Source organism: Myotis nattereri (genome assembly GCF_964212035.1).
Source record: "Myotis nattereri genome assembly, chromosome: 3".
NCBI classification, from domain to species: domain Eukaryota; kingdom Metazoa; phylum Chordata; class Mammalia; order Chiroptera; family Vespertilionidae; genus Myotis; species Myotis nattereri.
The window spans coordinates 115,842,804-115,862,044 of NC_138077.1; the positions used below are offsets into that span (position 1 = coordinate 115,842,804).

Genomic DNA, 19,241 nt, shown 5'->3' on the forward strand with positions numbered 1-19,241 from the left:
TGTGTGTGTGTGTGTGTGTGAGAGAGAGAGAGAGAGATCCTTTAGCTCCATCCAAGTGTCGAGATAAAATTAGATTTAAGTAGTTTTGATTGTACTTAAATATTTTAGCAACATCAAATTAAGAATGCCATGATAGCTATTGTAAATAATGCTGCTGTGAACATAGGGTTGCATATATCTGTTCAAAGTAGTGTTCTTGTTTTCTTCCAACAAATACCCAGAAGTATAATTGCTGGGTTGTATGGTATATCTATTTTTAGTTTTTGAGGAATCTCCATACTGTTTTCCATAGGGGCTACACCCCACCAGCAGAGTTCAAGGGTTCCCTGTTCTCCTCACCAACACATGTTATTTGTTGACTTTTTATAATAGCCATTCTGACTAGTGTGAGGTGATTTCACATTGTGGCTTCAATTGGCATTTCTTTGATGATTAGTGACAAGTATCTTTTCTCTGTATGTTCTCATTGGAGAAGTAACTTTTTATTTTCTTTGCCCATTTTTCTATCAGATTTTTTAATTTTTGGGATTGACTTTTATGAGTTTCTTATATATTTTGGATATCAACCCCTTATCATTTGCAATTATATTTTCCCATTCAGTACATTGTCTTTTTGTTTTGGTGAAGGTTTCCTTTGCTGTACAGGAACTTATTAGTTTGATATAATCCCATTTGTTGGCTTTTGTTTTTGATTCCTTTGCTCGGGAGGTTGTATCCAAAAAGATATTACTCAGACTGATGTCAAATAGTTTGTTTCCTGTGTTTTATTATAGGAGATTTAGTCTTTAACCATTTTGAGTTTGTTTGTTTGTTTGTTTTTGTTTAATCCTCACCTGAGTATATTTTTCCATTGATTTTTAGAGAGAATGGAAGGGAGGGAGGGAGGGGGAAAGAGACAGAGAGCGAAAGAAACATTGATGTGAGAGAGACACATCAGTTGGTTGCCTCCTGACCAGGGCCAGGGATCAAAACTGCAAACCAGGTCATGCACTTAACCAGGAATCAAACCCACAGTCTTTTGGTGGGCAGGCCGACATTCTACCCACTGAACACACCGGCGAGGGCTTGAGTTTATTGTTGTATATGGTGTAAGAGAGTGTCCAGTTTTTCCAATACCATTTATATACTGGCCTTAACATCAGTGATGCTCAGCGCATGGAAAGATGCACAGTCACTGTGGCATTCTTTTTAATATAAATATAGTTGGTATACAGTATTATATTGGTTATATTAGTTGTTACTCCATTGTATATGTTTTACCTCTTTTGTCATAGACTATATAAGTGAGCGTTTATTTCTGTTCCACTGATCTGTGTGTCTGCTTTTTTTTTTGCCAGTATCATGCTGTTTTGATTATTATAGCTTTGCAATGTAGTTTGAGATCAGGGAGCGTGATACCAGCAATTTTGTTCTTCTTTATTTGGGGTTGCTTTCATTATTTGGGGTTTTGTGTTGTTCCATATAAATTTTAGGAATATTTGTTCTTGTTCTGAAAATACATACACAACAATATGTGTTGCAGCATTACTTACAATAGCCCAAATATGGAAGCAACCTAAGTGCCCATCGATAGATGAATAGGTAAAGATGTGTTGTGTATATACATATGGAAAATTACACAGCAATAAAAAGAATGAAATATTGCCATTTGCAACAACATGGATTGTCTAGAAGGTATGCTAAGTGAAATAAGTGAGGCAGAGAAAGACAAATACCAGATGATTTCATTTATATGTAAAATCTAAAAAAATAAAACAAATGAACAAACAAAACAAAAATAGACTCATAGAAACAGAGGCCAAGGGTATGTTACCAGAAGGGAGATGGTGGGAGGATGAGTGAAATGGGGAAAGGAAATATAGTCAATAATGTGATAATTTTGCACAAATTATTACGAGAATTAGTGTGGTGATTACATTGTAAGTTAAAAAATGTCAAATCACAATAATGTCTATATAATACTGTATACCAACTATATTTGTATTAAAAAAGAATGCCACAGTGACTGTGCACCTTTCCATGCCCTGAGCATCAGTGATGCTAAGGCTAGCAAAACAGTCACAGTCTTGTGGAGTTCTCTGCCTTGTGAGGGAAGCATAGTGGATACAAAGAAGGGCAGTGGGTATCCTAGGTTAATATTCCATTACAGGACACCCCATATTCCCTCCTTCTCTCACTTCCCTTTCTACCTGCCCAGACCTGTTTGTAGCCCCTGGTGAGCACTCGATTTACTTGAGGCTGGGTCTTGTGAGTGGCCCTCAGGCTGCCCAGATGCAGTGGTGTCCTCAAAGGACTCTACCTCGTGGGCCTTCAGATCATGGAGAGTCTGGCTTCAGAGACTGCATACCACCCTGGCACCTCCAGACCCACTTCTGTTTGCCACCTTGTCCTTGGGGACCCTGTGTTCTGAATGGTGGTATTTGCCATGACATCTGCTTGGCCTCGGGGAGGGGGGGTGTCAGAGGGCCCGAGCTCTAACCTGGCTCTGGCACATAGAAGCTGTGTGTCCTCGAACAAGTTAGTTTGCTTTTCTTCAGTTTCCTCACCTAAAAAAAGGGATGCCCTAGCTGGTTTGGCCCCGTGGATAGAGTGTCCGCCTGCAGACTGAAGGGTCCTGGGTTCCATTCTGGTCAAGGGCGCATGCCCGGGTTGGGGGCTCAATCGCCAGTAGGGGCCGTGCAGGAGGCAGCCAATGAATGATTCTCTCTCATCAATGTTTCTTTCTCTCTCTCCCTCTCCCTTCCTGTTTGAAATCAATAAAAATATTTTTATAAAAGGGGAGGAGGATGATAATAGAACCTACATTGTGGAGGTGACATGAGAAGGGAGCATTACGATGTACGTAAAATGCTGAGTGCACATGGAAGCTGAAAATGTTAGTTATTGCGATTACTGATATTACCCACCATGACTGGTGCTGCCTATTGAGTAATGAATGTTCCAACAGAGGAAGCAGCAGGCTCAGAGACCCTGAGATAAGAAAGAGCTGAGTGTGCTAGTGGGGAAAAGTGGCCAGAGGGACCAGGGTGGAGAGAAAGAGCAGGGCTGCCACTATACACTGCTGTGGGGGCACTGTCCATACTGAGGTCTGGGTAGGTAGTGCCCACTGGGATTATGCAGTGGCCCTGTGAGTGTGTGTGTGTGTGGGGGGGGTGGGGGGTTGAGGGGCACAAGATGAGGTCAGAGAGGAAAAAAGCGTCCTCCCCACACCAGCAGCCTGTGAAGGAACAAGAGCTGTTAGGAGAAGGGCCTTGGCCTCCCAGCCCATGTGCTTAAGCCATACCTGAGACCCTGGTCAGCAGTGATTTACAGAGAGATGAGTATTTCATTGTATTTTACAATGAGGCTGTTTGAACACAGCTGTAATCATAGAATAGGTTAGCAACCCTGGTTGCCCACACTTGGTTTGGCTGCTGCTTGGCTACTTGAGCCAGGTCTTCCCTGTCCTGAGCCTCCCTTTTCTCTGGCATTAGTTGCCGGGAGCCATTTCTTTATAACATAACATTCAGAAGCACGCTGTTCCAGAGAACACAGTGGAGAAGACTCTGTCTGTCCTTTCCCCATCTCTTCCCTCACCTTGCCATGCTTACCTAACTTTCTCATCACATTGACCTCCACTTCCCAACACGCCAGGTGCATGTTCACTGTAAGGTCTGCCAGTCATCCATCACTGCAGTAACTTGCCTGAGAAACCACCCAGGACTGGGCGTTTATTTCTCTCCCACAGTTACCAGGTGCTGTGGGCTGGGTTCAGGTATGCCATCTGTTCTCTTAAATACGCTGGAGTGAGTTCTCACAGCAGATCGTAAGAGCCCAAGCAGTCAAGCCAGACTGGATCAGCACATTGAAGGCCTCTCTGCTCATGTTGGTTGGCTCCATGCCCCTGGCCTCAGCAAGTTACATGGCCAAACCTGGCATTGTGGGTAGAGAAAGGCAAATCTCCTTTCACAGAACCACAGTGCAGGATTTGGCTGCATTGAGCAGAGTGAAATGGGACCAATGCTCCCATTTGCAATGGGAGCCAAGCTTTTTTGTTCTGTCTCTGTCTCTTTCTCATCCTTAAAACTTCACCTTAGAAGAGTCTGACATAAACCCTTAGGAAAAATAGTATTACCCATGCCCCTCCAACCTCCATTTCTGTTACAATGCTGTATTTAGTTTATCTGTCTCACTTAACACAGTGTTGTAATATCTTGTTTATAGTTTATCTCCCTAACTAAGGTGTGAGCTCCACGTGGACAGAAACCTGGTCTTTCTGTACTCTCCTGTCAGTAGATGTAGAATGAATGGATGAATTTCATGCCTGTGGGTAAGTGCAGAGTAGTTTTCGTCTAAAGTCTTTAATTTTGTGTATTTCAGCCTGTGAAGTCCATTTTGAAAACACCAAGGTGCCCATTGAAAATGTTCTAGGAGAAGTTGGAGGTGGGTTTAAGGTGAGTTGCCAGAAGCAGCTCCTGTGACTGCTGTGCGGTTTCATGGTGCTGTTTGTTGGCCCTAGCTTTCTGTATCATCCCTGCTTGTAGCAGACCAGCCTATGCTGGCCCGGTGACCATGTGTGGTTCTCCTTTGGGAAATCAGCAAAGTGGAAAGGGAAAAAAATTGCCTCCCAGAAGAAGAAGTGTGTGGTTAGAACTAAGTCTCTTCATTAATCTGTGAGGCTTTGTTTGCCTTGAGTAGGGACAAGATTCCTCTCCAGCTTGCATGATAAAGCAAGCCAGTGGCACTAGGGAAGCACAGGTTCCCCAATGACTAGCCCTGGATCCTGAAGCCCCAAGATGTTTTGTTTTTGAGTCAGATGTATTATTATATTTTTATTGACAGATAATTCATATAACATAAAATTCACTGTTTTCAATTGTACACATTGGTTGTTTTTAGTATATTTGCTATGTTGTGCAATCATCACCATGTTTAATTCCAGAACATTTCCATCACCCCAGAAAAAAATGCCATCCCTCCCATTTCCAGTTTCCCCCATTCCTTGGCAATCACTATATTAATTTCTGTTTCTATGGACACATCATATAAATGTTATATATATGTGGCCTTTTGTGTGTGGTTTCTTATATGTAGTATTACTTTTTCAAAGTTTATCCAAGTGGTAGCATTTGTTATTCCTTTCAGAGGCTGGGTAATATTCCATTGTGTGGATAGACCACATTTTGTTTATTCATTTATCAGCTGATGGACCTTCTTATTGTTTCCACCTCTTGGCCATTATCAATAATGCTGCTATGAACATTCGTGTACAAGTTTTTGTGTGAACAATATGTTTTCAATTCTTTTGGGTATTTACCTAAAAGTGAAATTTCTGGGTCATATGGTGACTGTACATTTAACTTTTTGAGGAACTGCCCAGCTATTTTCCACAGTGGCTGCACCACTTTACATTCCCATCATCAATGTATGAGGGTTCTAATTTCTCCACATCCTCATCAACCCTTGTTATTGTCCATTTTTAAAATGATAGCCATCTTAGTGTGTATGTGACATCATATCTCATTGTGGTTTGATTTGCATTTCCCTAATAACTAATACTGCATCTTTTCATGTGTTTATTTGCAATATTTGGAAAAATGTCTTTTCAAATCCATTGCCCGTTTTTAAATGTCCTTTTTGTTGTTGTTGTTGCCCTGTCCTAATTTACTGAATCACCTAGTTAAGTATCTTTACCCTGGTGAGATCCCCTACCCACTTGGCTGTGAAGCAGAGAACAGAGTAATACCTTCCTCCCCATGTCTTGAGAATCAGATAAATGCCATCAGCCAGTGCTCCTGACAGGATGCTGCTTGGTGAATGTGGAACAAAGGGTTGTGGAGGTGGTAGGACAAACATGGGAGCAGCAGTCTGGGTGCAGTGATAGGTTTGTTTGTCACCCAGAAGATATGCAAATTAGAGAATATAGATAAAGAGAAAAAAAATGAATTCTGAAACCTGTCCCCAAGAGAATTGGCATTCATTGTTCACATTTTTGTGCTATCTTTCTAGATTTTTATAAAGACCATTCGTCCCTTAAATCTGGTGTGAATGTGTACTATAGTCTGCATTTTCTCATTTATCAATAATCCTAATGTAAACCAAAATTAAAATTAAAATTAAAAGCATTTATTTGAGCAAAAGGAGCTGCAGCCCAGGAGACACAGATTCAGGGAAGAGCCTAAATTGTGTTCCACTGAGACAAAGGGGAGGCCCCTTTTATAGCAAAAGTTGTCACCCAGGCTCTCAATTAGGTCTGTTTTATATAAATGAGGTGTCCAAAATGTGCAGTTCTGATTGGACAGGGCAGATCTCAGTCCCTTAGTAAAAGATCAAACCAGGGTTTCCTTGCAGGGGTTCAGCCTGAGGTTCTTCATGGTATAGAGCACATGAGGAGCCCCTGTCAGCAAATGCCTGCTAGGCTCTTACTTACAAAACTTAGGCCCTTGGTTAACCATGGGGAATCCATTTCAATAGATAAATTCCTTCTCAGGGTTCACATCAAAGGAATCTTTCTACTTTGGGGCCCACATAATCATCTTTTTATGCCAGTAAATGTATATTGCTGTAAGTGTTTAACGCTGAATAGTATTGTTTCATGTAGTGATGCCAAGTTAAATGTTACCAGGTTCTCAGGACTGAGAATTTTATAGTATTTTCACTTCTTTTCTACTCAGAACCACATTGCGTGGCATATATCCTTGTATATATCTTTGCATACTTTTTTTCTTTCTTTTTTTTTTTTAAGGATTCTTTTCTTTGATATATTTTTATTGATTTCAGAGAGGAAGGGAGAGGGAGAGATAGAAACATCAGTGATGAAAGAGAATCATTGATTGGCTGCCTCCTGCACGCCCCACACTGGGGATCGAGCCCACAACCCAGGCATGTGCCCTTGGCCGGAATTGAATCCGGGAGCCTTCAGTCCGCAGGCTGACGTTCTACTCACTGAGCCAAACCAGCTAGGGCTTTGCATACTTTTCTAATTCTTTCATGAGTTTAAACACCACTAGTGAAGTTACTGGGTCAGAAGGTGTGAATGTTTTTAAATTTCTGATCCTTGTTGCCAAATTTCCTGCTGGGAAGTTGGACCAATGTCTACCCTTCAGTGTGGAGGATGTCCCTGCCCCTAGACCTTCCAGACGCTGCATTACATTTTTTCCCATTGTGTTAGGTAAAACATTTTTGTTGTTTTAATATGCAAAGAAAAATAGATTTATAAATCCCTTTACTAATTTAGTGGGATTGTTTGCCAGTCAGCTTAATTACTAAAAAGTGTGACACACCTCAGTGATTCCACAGATCACAAAATGATCAAAGTGAGTGGCTGATGAGAGATAAAAGTAAGAGCTTCTTGCCGAGACCGGTTTGGCTCAGTGGATAGAGCATCGGCCTGCGGACTGAGGGGTCCCGGGTTCGATTCCAGTCAAGGGCATGTACCTGGGCTGCGGGCACATCCCCACTGGGGGATGTGCAGGAGGCAGCTGATCGATGTTTCTCTCCCATCGATGTTTCTGACTCTCTATCTCTGTCCCTTCCTCTCTGTAAAAAATCAATAAAATTTATTTAAAAAAAAAAAAAAAAAAAAAAGTAAGAGCTTCTGCCCTGACTGGTTTGGCTCAGTGGATAGAGTGTCGGCCTGCAGACTGAGGGGTCCCAGGTTCGATTCCGGTCAAGGGAATGTACCTTGGTTGTGGGCACATCCCCAGTAGGAGGTGTGCAGGAGGCAGCTGATCGATGTTTCTCTCTCATCGATGTTTCTAACTCTCTATCTCTCTCCCTTCCTCTCTGTAAAAAAAATCAATAAAATATATATAAAAAAATAAAAGTAAGAGCTTCTTCTTCTAGTGCAGTAATGGCGAACCTTTTGAGCTCGGTGTGTCAGCATTTTGAAAAACCCTAACTTAACTCTGGTGCCATGTCACATATAGAAATTTTTTGATCTTTGCAACCATAGTAAAACAAAGATTTATATTTTTGATATTTATTTTATATATTTAAATGCCATTTAACAAAGAAAAATCAACCAAAAAAATGGGTACGCGTGTCATAGGTTCGCCATCACTGTTGTAGTGCTTTCAGGTTTTATCAGTAGTCAGACTGCTTAGGGCACAGAGGCAGTTAACTGACAGAGGCTGTTCAAAAAATGGGTTGCATCTTGCATCTGGGAAAATTGAGATCTAGACTGTACTTATGAGAATTATAGAAGGGAGTTATTTTGCAGTAGAAAAGGTGATAAAGTTGAAGTGCTGATGCAGGAGGAGAGGACTGAGGTTAGGGGGGAAGATCAGTCTTTGAGTTTGTGAGCCCCTTTTCAGCTGTGGCTAAACCCATCAGGTCTTTGATCCATAGGAAATGAGACCTAGTATCAAATTATTTTCTCCTTTTATTTTTGTTTGTTGTTTTAAGTGAAAAATTAAGCATGAAGGGGCTGTGAAGTAAATTTTGTTCATAAAACTATGAGTTAGCTTTTGAGAGCCCATTTAAGAAGAGGGAAGAGGAAATACAGATGGGATTTCCTCTTCCCTCTTCATGTCCTGGTCAGTGTCCTCCCACATTATGAGACATCAAGTCTGAAGTTAGAGTTAGAGGCTCCACCCTTCTCTCCCCCCCCCCCCCAACCCCCCACCCCAAAGAGGCAGGGCAGGACCTGATGTAACACTGTGATATGATGTGACTTAGCCAAGCTCCCTTCCCCATCCAGTGCAAGGTTTGGCCTTATCCTCCATGTTTTCCAACTGCCTTGGATTGAATATTTAGAACCAACACTTGCACTTCCCAGTAACCGGAGCAGTTGTTTCCAGTCTCTCCAGTCCCACAGAATCTGTTTTGTGGGATTCTACCATTGATTTAACAAGTAAACATAAATGCAAATTGGTTTGCCTATTTTATAATGCTAGTCACACATAAGCAAGCCGTCAATAAGAAGCAGTATTGCATTTTCAGTTTTGCTTTTAGGAAAACTATAGCATTCACAGGCACCTTTCTACCCCCAGACCCCAGCCCTGCCTTTCAGTGCTGGACTTGGGATGCCCTTTCTCCCTGGGATGGCCAGGTAGACCCAGCTGAGGGATCTCTTGGGTGGGAACATTTGCTACCCAACATACCCTCTTCCTACACCAAAAGAAACATGCCCACCCATTCCTACTGGACTTGTGTACCCCCCTTTACTCCACCATTATTACCACGGGCCACCTGTTGCCTAATCAGCTGTTTGCCTCTGTGCCCCGTGTAGTCGGTAAGGGGACACCACCATGAATCTAGATAGACTAGTACTTAGGAAGCAGTGTGTGCACACAAATGTATGCCTGTCCCTCATCACAAGCCACTCATCATCTGCATTAGGTAGGAAGCTAAAATTGATAAAGAGGAGAGAGACTGACAAAGCTCCTTAAGAAATACGTCGTCATTGTAGGAATTTGGTGGAGGAGGAGCATGTCATAGCAGTGTAAGGGGCTGGTTCAGTGGAGAGAGCACAGGCCTAAATGCAGGCAGATGTTTGCTGTGTGGCCTTGGGAGAAGCCCCTCGCCTCTCTAAACCTCAGGGTCTTTGTCTGTACAGTGAGAACCCTGATGCGGAAGCAATGTTGGGAAGGTGTAAGTAGCTTGCAGCATGTACCCAATAAGTCTTACTTGCATACTTTTCTTTCTTTTCTTCCCGGGGCCTAAGAGGATTCACGTGTTCTTTTAGAACGAGGTTATTCAGTTCCTTTTTGAGGAGGTGACTCCAAGCCATAGCAGTGATGGTGTGACCTTGTTTTGAAGTGTTGGGACTGTGCTCTCTCCCTGCTCAGTGAGGATTGGCAAGATGATTAACTCAGCCCAAGTACTGGCACAGAATTCTTTAGGGACTTATCTTTTGTTTTCAAACCTTCTGGTAAAAATAGACAAGCACTGTTGTGGTCTGTCACCTTCAGTCCTCCAGGCCCTTGGGCTGTTCCCAGCACAGTATGGGCAAGCAGGACTCTGCGGGAGTGGAATCCACAGTGAGCCCATGCTTTCTCTGCAGGTGGCCATGAACATCCTCAACAGTGGGCGGTTCAGCATGGGCAGTGCTGTGGCCGGGATGCTCAAGAAATTAATCGGTAGGTATGTCAGGGACAGCAGCCCTTTGCGACACAGCCTCGCCCCTGTTTCCTCCGCTCCAGCCTGGACGCTCTGCCATGTGCTCACAACAGATGGTGCTGAGCAGAACACCAGGCAGATGGTCTCACTCAAGTTTAGGACCTGGGCTGTGGTTTAGATCAAAGAATGTACTCGGTCTGTCCCCAAAGGGTGAGTGTTCATGTGTCAGCACTCCTCTGTTTTACCTGCTCAGAAAGGATAGGAGGAGGGGAGTGGACATTCTGTCAGATGAAGCGGGTAACTGCTCTGACCCCTAGGAACAGAGCTACTTAGTGAGCATCCAAGTGTGAGCCAGACACTTGTAAACATTAGCCCTGGTTCTCCCAAGATCCCCGTTTTGTAGGTGACTCTTCGCACAGTGGGTGAGGAGTGGGATCAGGTTTGGAACCCAGATCTCTCAGCCTCTCAATCTTCCCTTTGTTTTTTCTGTTAGGATGCCTGAAATCTGGATTTTCCTTTGCCAGTAAACTTAAAATAGCCCTATAAGGTTTTTGTTGGGCACAGAACATGATTACTACATTAGTTTTGTGGGAAATGCAGGGGGCACTGGCTACGGATGGTGGGAGATACCCAGCGGCTGTATACACTGAGTGCTTATGAAGTTCCTCAGAGTTCAGGGCAAGATGGGATGGGAAGGCTTTGCTTTGGATTCTTACCTTCCTTTTATAGATGAGGAGACTGATGCTCAGAGAGGGTAAGGGTTTTGCCCAAGGCCATGTACCTGGGCCTAAAAGCTGATCCTGTCAGACTCCAAGCTCAGGGCTTGTCTCACTCTGCTGAGCTGCTCCCAAGACCCTGAAGTCCTCTGGATTTCTTTCCCATTTGGAAATTCCTCAGTACAAGAGCTTTGTGGGGGTGCTCATGGCCAGCCTCTCCCCAAAGAATGTAGAACGATGATATCCCAAGTCCCGGAAATGTGTGAATGTGGGTGTCTGTTTACCATCTGAGCCCACCATGAGAAGCAGTTGTGATTGGACATACCTGTGGGGATGTTTGGAGAATGCCGACTGTAGGGGCGGGGGCTGCTGACTGGGTGGGATGCTGCCCTATTCAGTTGGGTGCCTTCGCAGCTGGGACCATGGCGCAGCTTGTGTTCACATCTGTGCACTTTGAAGCCATAGGCCCAAGTTTTCAAAACAGATCACCTTCCCGCTTTGGGGATGAACAGCTGTGACAGGTGTGAGCCAGTCCCTGCTTCTGTCTAGGGCGTTTATGGGGGCATGACTTGGTGCTAGGCACCTTCCACCTGCATCGTGCAGTCTTCACAACTCTGTGAGATCAGTGGTATTGTTCAGGAAGGTGAAGTCGCTTGTAAGAAAAAGTACCAGCTGGTAAGAAAAAGTACCAGACTCAGACCTATGTCTGACTTCAAATTGTGCTTCACGTCTGCCCTGTGTGCTCTGGGCACCACTGGGCGTGGATAGTCCCTCCTCCAGCCTGGCTTTGCTAGGAAGCAGGGGCTCTTGTCTTTCAGGGGGCTTGGTCTCAGCAGACTGTTACACATAGTTTCTGCCTGAGGGCTGGAAGGTGATGATGACAGCCTTAGTAAATTATCATAGGACAACCAGAAAATTGTTCTTTTAAACACTCTGTTCTTCTTCAGAAATGACTGCAGAATATGCCTGCACGAGGAAGCAGTTCAACAGGAGCCTCAGTGAATTTGGATTAATTCAGGTACTAAAGGTTGTACAAGTGGCACTATATGGATTTCACTGTGTGAGCATTGTGTCTTTCAGTGTCTGTACTGGTGACTTCTGTGACTGGGGAAGAGGACAGGCTTTATTTAATGTGACACCCTTTTTTAAAAAAATATATTTTTTTATTGATTTCAGAGAGGAAGAGAGAGGGAGAGATAGAAGCATCAATGATGAAAGAATCACTGATTGGCTGCCTCCTGCACGCCTCCTACTGGGGATTAAGCCAGCAACCCGGGCATGTGCCCTTGTCCGGAATCAAATCCAGGACCCTTCAGTCCGCAGACCAGTGCTCCATCCACTGAGCCAAACCAGCTAGGGCGATTTTATTCACCTTTAGAGACCACTACTGTGGGAGGGGCTTTACGGAGGAATTGGTATATAAAAATGACCCTGAAAGGCAAGTAGGATTTCAAAGCAAAATCCAAAGGAGGGATGCTAGGCCAGGTGCAAGAGTATCTGGTGTGTTTGGAAAAGCAAGAAGCCCTGCTTTGCTTGCTGGGGCATAGAGTATGTGCAGAAGTGGCTGGAAAGGTAAGTTAAGGCTGTGCTGTGAAGGGCCTTGAGTGACAGGGTATTTGATAGATGAGGTGAATGACCTGTGTCTGTGTAGCAGAGGGAGGCTGGGGAGGAGGTTCCAGTTACTATGGAAGTGGTCGGCAGCGGAGGAGGAGCCAGGGAAAAGATCTTAGAACTGGCCAGGAATGTGACACCGTTTTGTGAATGCTCAGGCTCGGTTCTCTTGTATAGTGTGAGGCTTTGGACTTCATTACCTTCTCTGCTGGTTGGCAGATTTGGTTCTCAGCACATGTAAAATGCTTCTTGATTTTATTTTATTTTTTAACACTCCAGGAAAAGTTTGCCTTGATGGCTCAGAAGGCTTATGTAATGGAAAGTATGGCCTACCTCACTGCAGGGATGCTGGACCAACCAGGGTTTCCTGACTGCTCCATCGAGGCTGCCATGGTGAAGGTAATCCCAGCACAGCCCCAGGGGAGCTGAGGAAAGCTCCTTAGCTACTGTGGGGTCTGTGTGGTCAAGGAAGATAAAGGACTTGCCTGAGTTCATCCAGTGAGACTGTGACAATCAGAGCTCCTGCCTCGTTCGGTCTCCTCTCAAAGCCCAGTTCTCTCTTGAGACTCCCATTCCATCCCCAGCCACTCTGCCCCTGTTCTGAGGCCTTCCTTTTGGCATTGACCTTCTCCCGGGTCTGTGGCAGGTGTTCAGCTCAGAGGGTGCCTGGCAGTGCGTGAGTGAGGCGCTGCAGATCCTCGGCGGCTCGGGCTACATGAGGGACTACCCGTACGAGCGCATGCTGCGTGACACCCGCATCCTGCTCATCTTTGAGGTGCGTGCCCTGATACCAGATCCACCTCGTTCTGCCATGGACCCCCTGAGCCTCCTGGTTCTGGGCCCAGGCTGGCTTCTGCGTTCTGTCATTTAACCCTCTTCACAACCCTGCCTAGACCCTGTTCTGCAGACTGAGAGGCCAAGCATTTCACCTAAGGTCTCACTTCCAAGGGCCCTTCTGTTGAGCCTACCACCTCCTGGCAAACCACCACAGGTCTTTGCCAAGTTGCTTTTGCCAGCTGTGGTGGGACAAACAGAGATCTTCTCGTAGGAAGGCCTCAAATGCTCTGTCTGGGCCTGGGTTTTCTTCTCAGTATATTGAGGGAGCTTAGGAGGGTCATCTCTGAGGGCTTTCCCAGCCTGGCAGTTCTTGCTCTCTAATTGCTGTCCCCCATGAATTCACAAGCCTAAAGGTGCTGGGAGGGGGAGTCACCTCAGACACATCCCACCGTTGGAGTGCTAGTGGTCTTGATTGTGTGGACCGACTGACCAAGGAGGAAACCAGAATACCAGGGAGTGAGGGACAGGTGCATCTCTCCTGAGGGACTGAAGTCTTATGAAGCAATTGCACTTGAGGGCAGAAAGGATTTTGACCAGGCATAGGGGAGGCTGTATGGGCCGAGCACAGGGAAGTAGAGCATCCTAGGCCCAGACAGGAGCTTACCTGCCCCCTCTAAGTGAGTGGAGGTAGAATAAGCAAGCCTCTGTGGGAGTATTGGCCAGGCCTGCTTGGTGGGCTGGGGCAGGTGATGGAGCAGGTGAGGAGGGAATGGAAAGGAGACAAGCAGCCAGGTTATATAGGATCTTGGTTCTTTACTCTGGGGGCAGTGGAAACGATAAAAGGTTATAGCCCTGCTTGAATGGCTTCCACGGTGTGAGCGAGCGGGCAATAGCACGGTCCACCCAGTCGCAAATGCAGGATGCTGGGGCTAACTTCCATGGGGCAGCTTTTGACCTCTATACTGCTGACCACAGGGAACCAATGAGATTCTCCGGATGTACATCGCCCTGACAGGCCTGCAGCACGCCGGACGCATCCTGACAGCAAGGATCAAGTAGGTGCCATTCCCACTCTGCTCCTTGGGTCCCACCTGGGAAAACAAGAGTGGTGAGCAGTATATCCTTGAAAAGGCGAGCCCATCCGCTGCTTGGCTGGAGAGAGGGAAGGTGGGCAAGAGCCTTGGCCAGTGAATGTTGGGCCTTGGAAGCCAGGCTCCAGAGCTCGGCCATTATTTGAGGCTGACAGGAGGAGCCAGCTATTCAGTGAAGCCCTCACTGCCCTGTCCATGGGCTCACTCCCTGGACAGTTCCTGTTTCCTCTGCTGCAGGGACTTTTGTTTTCAGGATCTGGGAATGAGAGATGCCCCTTAACTAGATGCCAGGCTCCAAGGCCAACACAAGAACAATTCGTTTGTTTTCTCTCTCCCTTGCTCTTGCCCTCTCTTGCTCCTCTCAATCCCCATCCTGAGGCCAGAGCAATTAGAAATCACTGCTGGAGCCCAAGAACAGGTTGCTCAGAGCATATTGCGGAGTATTTATTGGAGAAGAATGACCTGGAAGCTGGCTGTGGCTCAGCTCCTTGTGGAGGGAGCACAAGAATAGCTCTACCTCAGAGGAGACTGGCTGCTATCCGACAGGCTGGCCGGACTCAGCCTGCAGCCAGGTGCCCAGAGTGCCCAGACTAGGGGAAGGTCATATTGGGCCTGGGTTGGCACTTTATGCCTTTGCATAGTCAGGGAGAAGAAATGGGTACCCTAGAGCTCTGGGGTACCTATTGGGGGGGGGTTTTGTTGCTGGGCAGTGGGAAGAACAGCAGGGCCTCAGGTCATGGGGCCATGGGCTTTCTGCAGCGAGCTTAAACGGGGCAATGTGACCACTGTCCTGGAGACCGTTGGCCGGAGGCTTCGGGACTCCTTGGGCCGAACCGTGGACCTGGGATTGACAGGGAATCTCGGAGTTGTGCACCCCAGTGTTGCGGTGAGTGAGCCCAGCAGGTATAGCCGGTCAGATATCTTCCTCCCAGAAGGGATGTGACCAAGGGTGGTGGGGAGGACCAGTCAGTCTGAGGGACAGCTGATGTCCCGTCTCCACCCTGTCACAATGGAGAACAGCCTGCATGTTAGCCAGGCCTGGGCCCTGGAGGCCCTGCCATCCCAGTGGGACAGGATGGCACCATGGGGAGGAGGTGCTGAGCTGAGTCCTTTCCTCTGGCCTCCAGGATGGTGCCAACAAGCTCGAGGAGAACGTGTATTACTTTGGGCGCACTGTGGAGACGTTGCTGCTCCGCTTTGGCAAGGTAGTCAGACCCCTGCCAGACCCAGGAGTGGCAGGCCCTCCAACTTTGGGGTCAGGGAAATGGGGCCAGCATCTATGAGATAATGTTTTACCAAGTGTCCATCTTTAGAACCAAGCCCAGGAAGAAATCTACTCACCATGGAGGGGTGGAATGGAGAGACAGGGCTGATGGGGTGGGTGCCCTGCTGGGGAGCCCCCTCCAGATGAAGAGAGGCTCCTGCATTTGCGGGGGGAGCCTCAGCAGGGCCTGAATCTCACAACCTGATGTGGGAGGCTCTGCGGCTGAAGAGGTATTAATTAAGCCCTGGCCTCTGGTCTCAGCCAGGTTCCTGGGACTTAGTCTTACCTTTACCTTTGCCCAAATGTAGACAGAGTGAAAGGAAAACAGGCGGCCACCGGGAGCCAACTTCTCACAGTCCCGAGGCATAAAATGAGGCTCAGAGATGTGAAATGTTCCCAGGGAGGGGCTGTGGGGGATGGGATGGCAGGTAATGGGCCTCCACCCTGGGGCTCTGTGTTCCCAGACCATTGTGGAGGAGCAGATGGTCTTGAAGCGGGTGGCCAACATCCTCATCAACCTGTACGGCATGACAGCTGTGCTGTCTCGGGCCAGCCGCTCCATACGAGCAGGACTCCGGAACCATGACCATGAGGTGAGCCTGCTCTGCCCTGCCCTGCTCTACTCGTCCACACACAGGTAGCTCCCACTGGCTTTGTCCTGCTGCACTCAACTGAGGCCCGGTGGTTGGGGGTGGGATCATTGAGTGGCATGGCCCAATTTAGCAGTCTCAAGTGGGAGGGCTGGGCAAGTCAAGGGGCTTGGCACCCCAGAGAGAGAGTAAAGTGCAGGGTCCGTGCATCGGTTGACCTGGAGGCTGTTGGGTTTGCCGAGTTGTGGCTGTGGCCTGTGGTAAGTACCGAAGCTCCAGTGGGAGGGAGGGTCCATGTCTGCTCAGGACACAGGGCCACTCCCTTTCATTTTCCCATTTGAGAGAAAAGGGTGGGTGAGTGATGGAGTCCTACACCCAGTGCCCTCACCCTGTCTGTCCTCACCCTGCTAGAGGAGTCACTGAGCGAGTATGGATTTGGTCTTCATGTGCATTGACTCACAGTAGCCAGTGTCCACAGGAATTGTGATGTCTCTCTCACAGCGGAGGAAACTGAGGCTCAGAGATGTTGAGTAATTTGCTCTTGGGACAGAGCTAGTTTGGCTCTGGGCTGGAATTAGTACCTAAGATTGTGTCACTTCTGAGCCAAGCTTCTTGACCCCAGCCAAGCTGCCCAGTGGTTCTTTGAAGTTTAGAGGTCAGTCACCAGGGAGGGGGAGCCCTATGGCCCAGAGATCTCAAGGTTCTCTCTGACCTTGGTTCTGGCAGGTTCTGTTGGCCAACATCTTCTGCACAGAAGCTTATTGCCAGAATCTCTTCACCTTATCTCAGCTGGACAAGTGTGAGTAGGGTGGCTTGGGGGAGGAAGGAAAGGGTCTGATTCTAGGCGACTGTTGATGGTGAGCTTCTTCTGGACCCTGTTGCCAGGGTTCATGTCCCAGCATCAAGAAGGGTTCAGGAATCCTGAAAAGGCGCTGTGCGTAGATGACATAGAAATCCAGAGACTAATAAAGAGTCCGGAGGCGAGTTATAATTTTAAAAGGCATTGGGGGTCAGAGGACCTTCAGCTAAAGGAACTGAAGACTACCTCCTTGCCTAGGACCCTTGCTTTTATTAACACAATTTGTCCTAAGGCAAGGTGGAGATAATACACCTCAAAGGGTAAGGTTTCAAAGGGTACAGAGGCATTGTCAGTTTGGGGAATAGCCTACGGCTGTTCAGGTGTTTGGCCAGTAGGAGACAATAACATGTAGATTAAGATGCCCTTTAACTGTCTGGCAGCCACAATCAGTTTCCTATTCAAGGTTTGGGGAAATGCCTTTAGCCATTCCCAGATGGTGACTACATGTGTGACTCAACCCTGTTGAGTCCCCAAGTCTCATCAACCTTTTGATGAAACTTAAAATTATGACATGCTGGAATTGGTCTATGGCACCCTGTCAGGCTCCCATGGCCTGCTGGCTACTCACAAACTTCTGCCGTGAGTGAGGGCTGACTAAGACCTGCACTGGCAGCGAGGCAGGAGCACGGATCTACAGGTACAAGCTCTGCCAGAGCTCCTGTGCGGGCCCTGCAGCATCTGCCCAGGGAAGGTTCACAAAGGAAGGAGACATCTCCCTTGCCTTTTCACTCCAACGCTGCAGTGGAGAGGAAGCTGCCGCTCTCACAGATGGCCCGGGATGCTGTTCTACACCATCTGCTCAGTCTGGAATGCTCTTATGGCCATGTTTTAGGATGTATAGCTTGAATTCTCCTCTGACCCTTACAGTCCTGCTGGCCTCAAGGCTTTACATCATGTGTTCCAACAGAGCCCAGCCCTGTTGCTAAGAGATTGTGGAGAGGGGCACATAATTCTGTGTAGGTTCTGGCTCAGGGTGCTGTTCAGGCATCCTCCACAGTGCTGACTTGACTGTTAATGTGTTATGGAGATGATAAGATGGTTTCTCCTGCAATAATAGGCTTGCATCGCAAAGGGTCTTTTATTGAGCAAGTGCCTTCTCCCACAGGATCTAGAGTTTTTAGGGATTAACAAGATGATCCCTTTGTTATTCAGAGTAAAGCCTCTATGTACAGCCCAGAATCACTTCCTGGGGGGTTGGAGGGGTAGTGGGGATACCCAACAGGCTGACTGTTAGGAAAACTGTTCCAGCAATATTCCTATTGTCACAATGCAGACAGATCACCCGCTGTCTTCTTTCCCTCCCAGATTCTCCAGAAAATCTAGATGAACAGATCAAGAAAGTATCCCAGCACGTCCTAGAGAAGCGAGCATACATCTGTGCCCACCCTTTGGATCGGACATCCTGAAGCAGAGGGATGGTGGTCACTGTTGCCGCTAGCCCCCAGGCCACAGCCTGTTGCTGGACAACTCTCATTTTTTCCAGAAGGTGTTGAACTTGGGGTTATTTTAAGTTGAACTTTCTTCCCAGTCTTTACCTGAGGTCTTTTTTCTTCACCTGGGGAAACTTCTTCTAGGCTTGATCTGTGAGCACTGCTGCCTAACATGATCATTCCAGGTTCTAAGTGGAGATGGAGATGGATAGAGAGAGAATGGAGTTGCCGAGACCTGGAATTAGAGGATACGCTCTTAGTTTAGGAGACCTCAGAATGGAAATGGGCGCTCGAGCTGCTGCCTCTGTCGCATGAACCTGCGGGGACCTATTTCGGGCATGGACGGCCATTTCTACTAGACCACACCTCTCCCAAGAAATAGCTTGAAAGCTGTGTGTGTGTCATTCATTCAGACTAGAAGCAAAATATACTTAAAACATGTACCAGGAACCACTTAACAAAAAAAAATATAAAATGGCACAGTTTGTGTTTACCCTTCTAGTCATGTTTTTCCTCAGAACCAGCCTTTAATGGGTGGCAGCATGCTCCTAAAAATCACCCTTTGGTGATGGCTCTCAGTCTCTTTTGTCCTCAACCTGTGAGAATAAGGCCTTGAAAGCTGAGGAGCAGGTTCCCTCGGCAGGGCCATGGGGATTATGAGCCCTATCTTTGATCCCGCTGGGTGATGGCTGGAAAACAGCATTGCTTGGTACATGACAACATATGCTTGTTCCCACCTGGGTTTTTCTGTCTGTTTTCTTTGCAAGGATTGCCTGTCTACAGTGGACCAGAAAGTTGACATTGCCTAAGGCCACTGGAACTGGTACATACAGCACCTGAGTTTAGAGAATGGAAATAAAAG

General features: G+C 46.9%; 1 protein-coding gene across 3 annotated transcripts in view; it reads left to right on the forward strand.

Moving 5' to 3' along the window:
• ACAD9 (acyl-CoA dehydrogenase family member 9) overlaps positions 1-18,872 on the forward strand; it is a 58,598-nt gene extending 39,726 nt beyond the window's left edge. Inside the window, exons 8-18 of one of the 3 annotated variants that reach the window (XM_081086169.1) lie at positions 4,360-4,433; positions 9,986-10,061; positions 11,705-11,775; positions 12,648-12,767; positions 13,015-13,143; positions 14,121-14,200; positions 14,996-15,122; positions 15,364-15,441; positions 15,965-16,093; positions 16,817-16,889; positions 18,255-18,872. In XM_081086169.1, the coding sequence (XP_080942295.1) occupies positions 4,360-4,433; positions 9,986-10,061; positions 11,705-11,775; positions 12,648-12,767; positions 13,015-13,143; positions 14,121-14,200; positions 14,996-15,122; positions 15,364-15,441; positions 15,965-16,093; positions 16,817-16,889; positions 18,255-18,355 (1,058 nt within the window). In that variant the 3' untranslated portion in view covers positions 18,356-18,872. The remainder of the gene's footprint in view (positions 1-4,359; positions 4,434-9,985; positions 10,062-11,704; positions 11,776-12,647; positions 12,768-13,014; positions 13,144-14,120; positions 14,201-14,995; positions 15,123-15,363; positions 15,442-15,964; positions 16,094-16,816; positions 16,890-18,254) is intronic. The other 2 variants (XM_081086171.1, XM_081086170.1) reach the window with 2 other exon arrangements.
• The last annotated feature ends 369 nt before the right edge of the window (positions 18,873-19,241 follow it).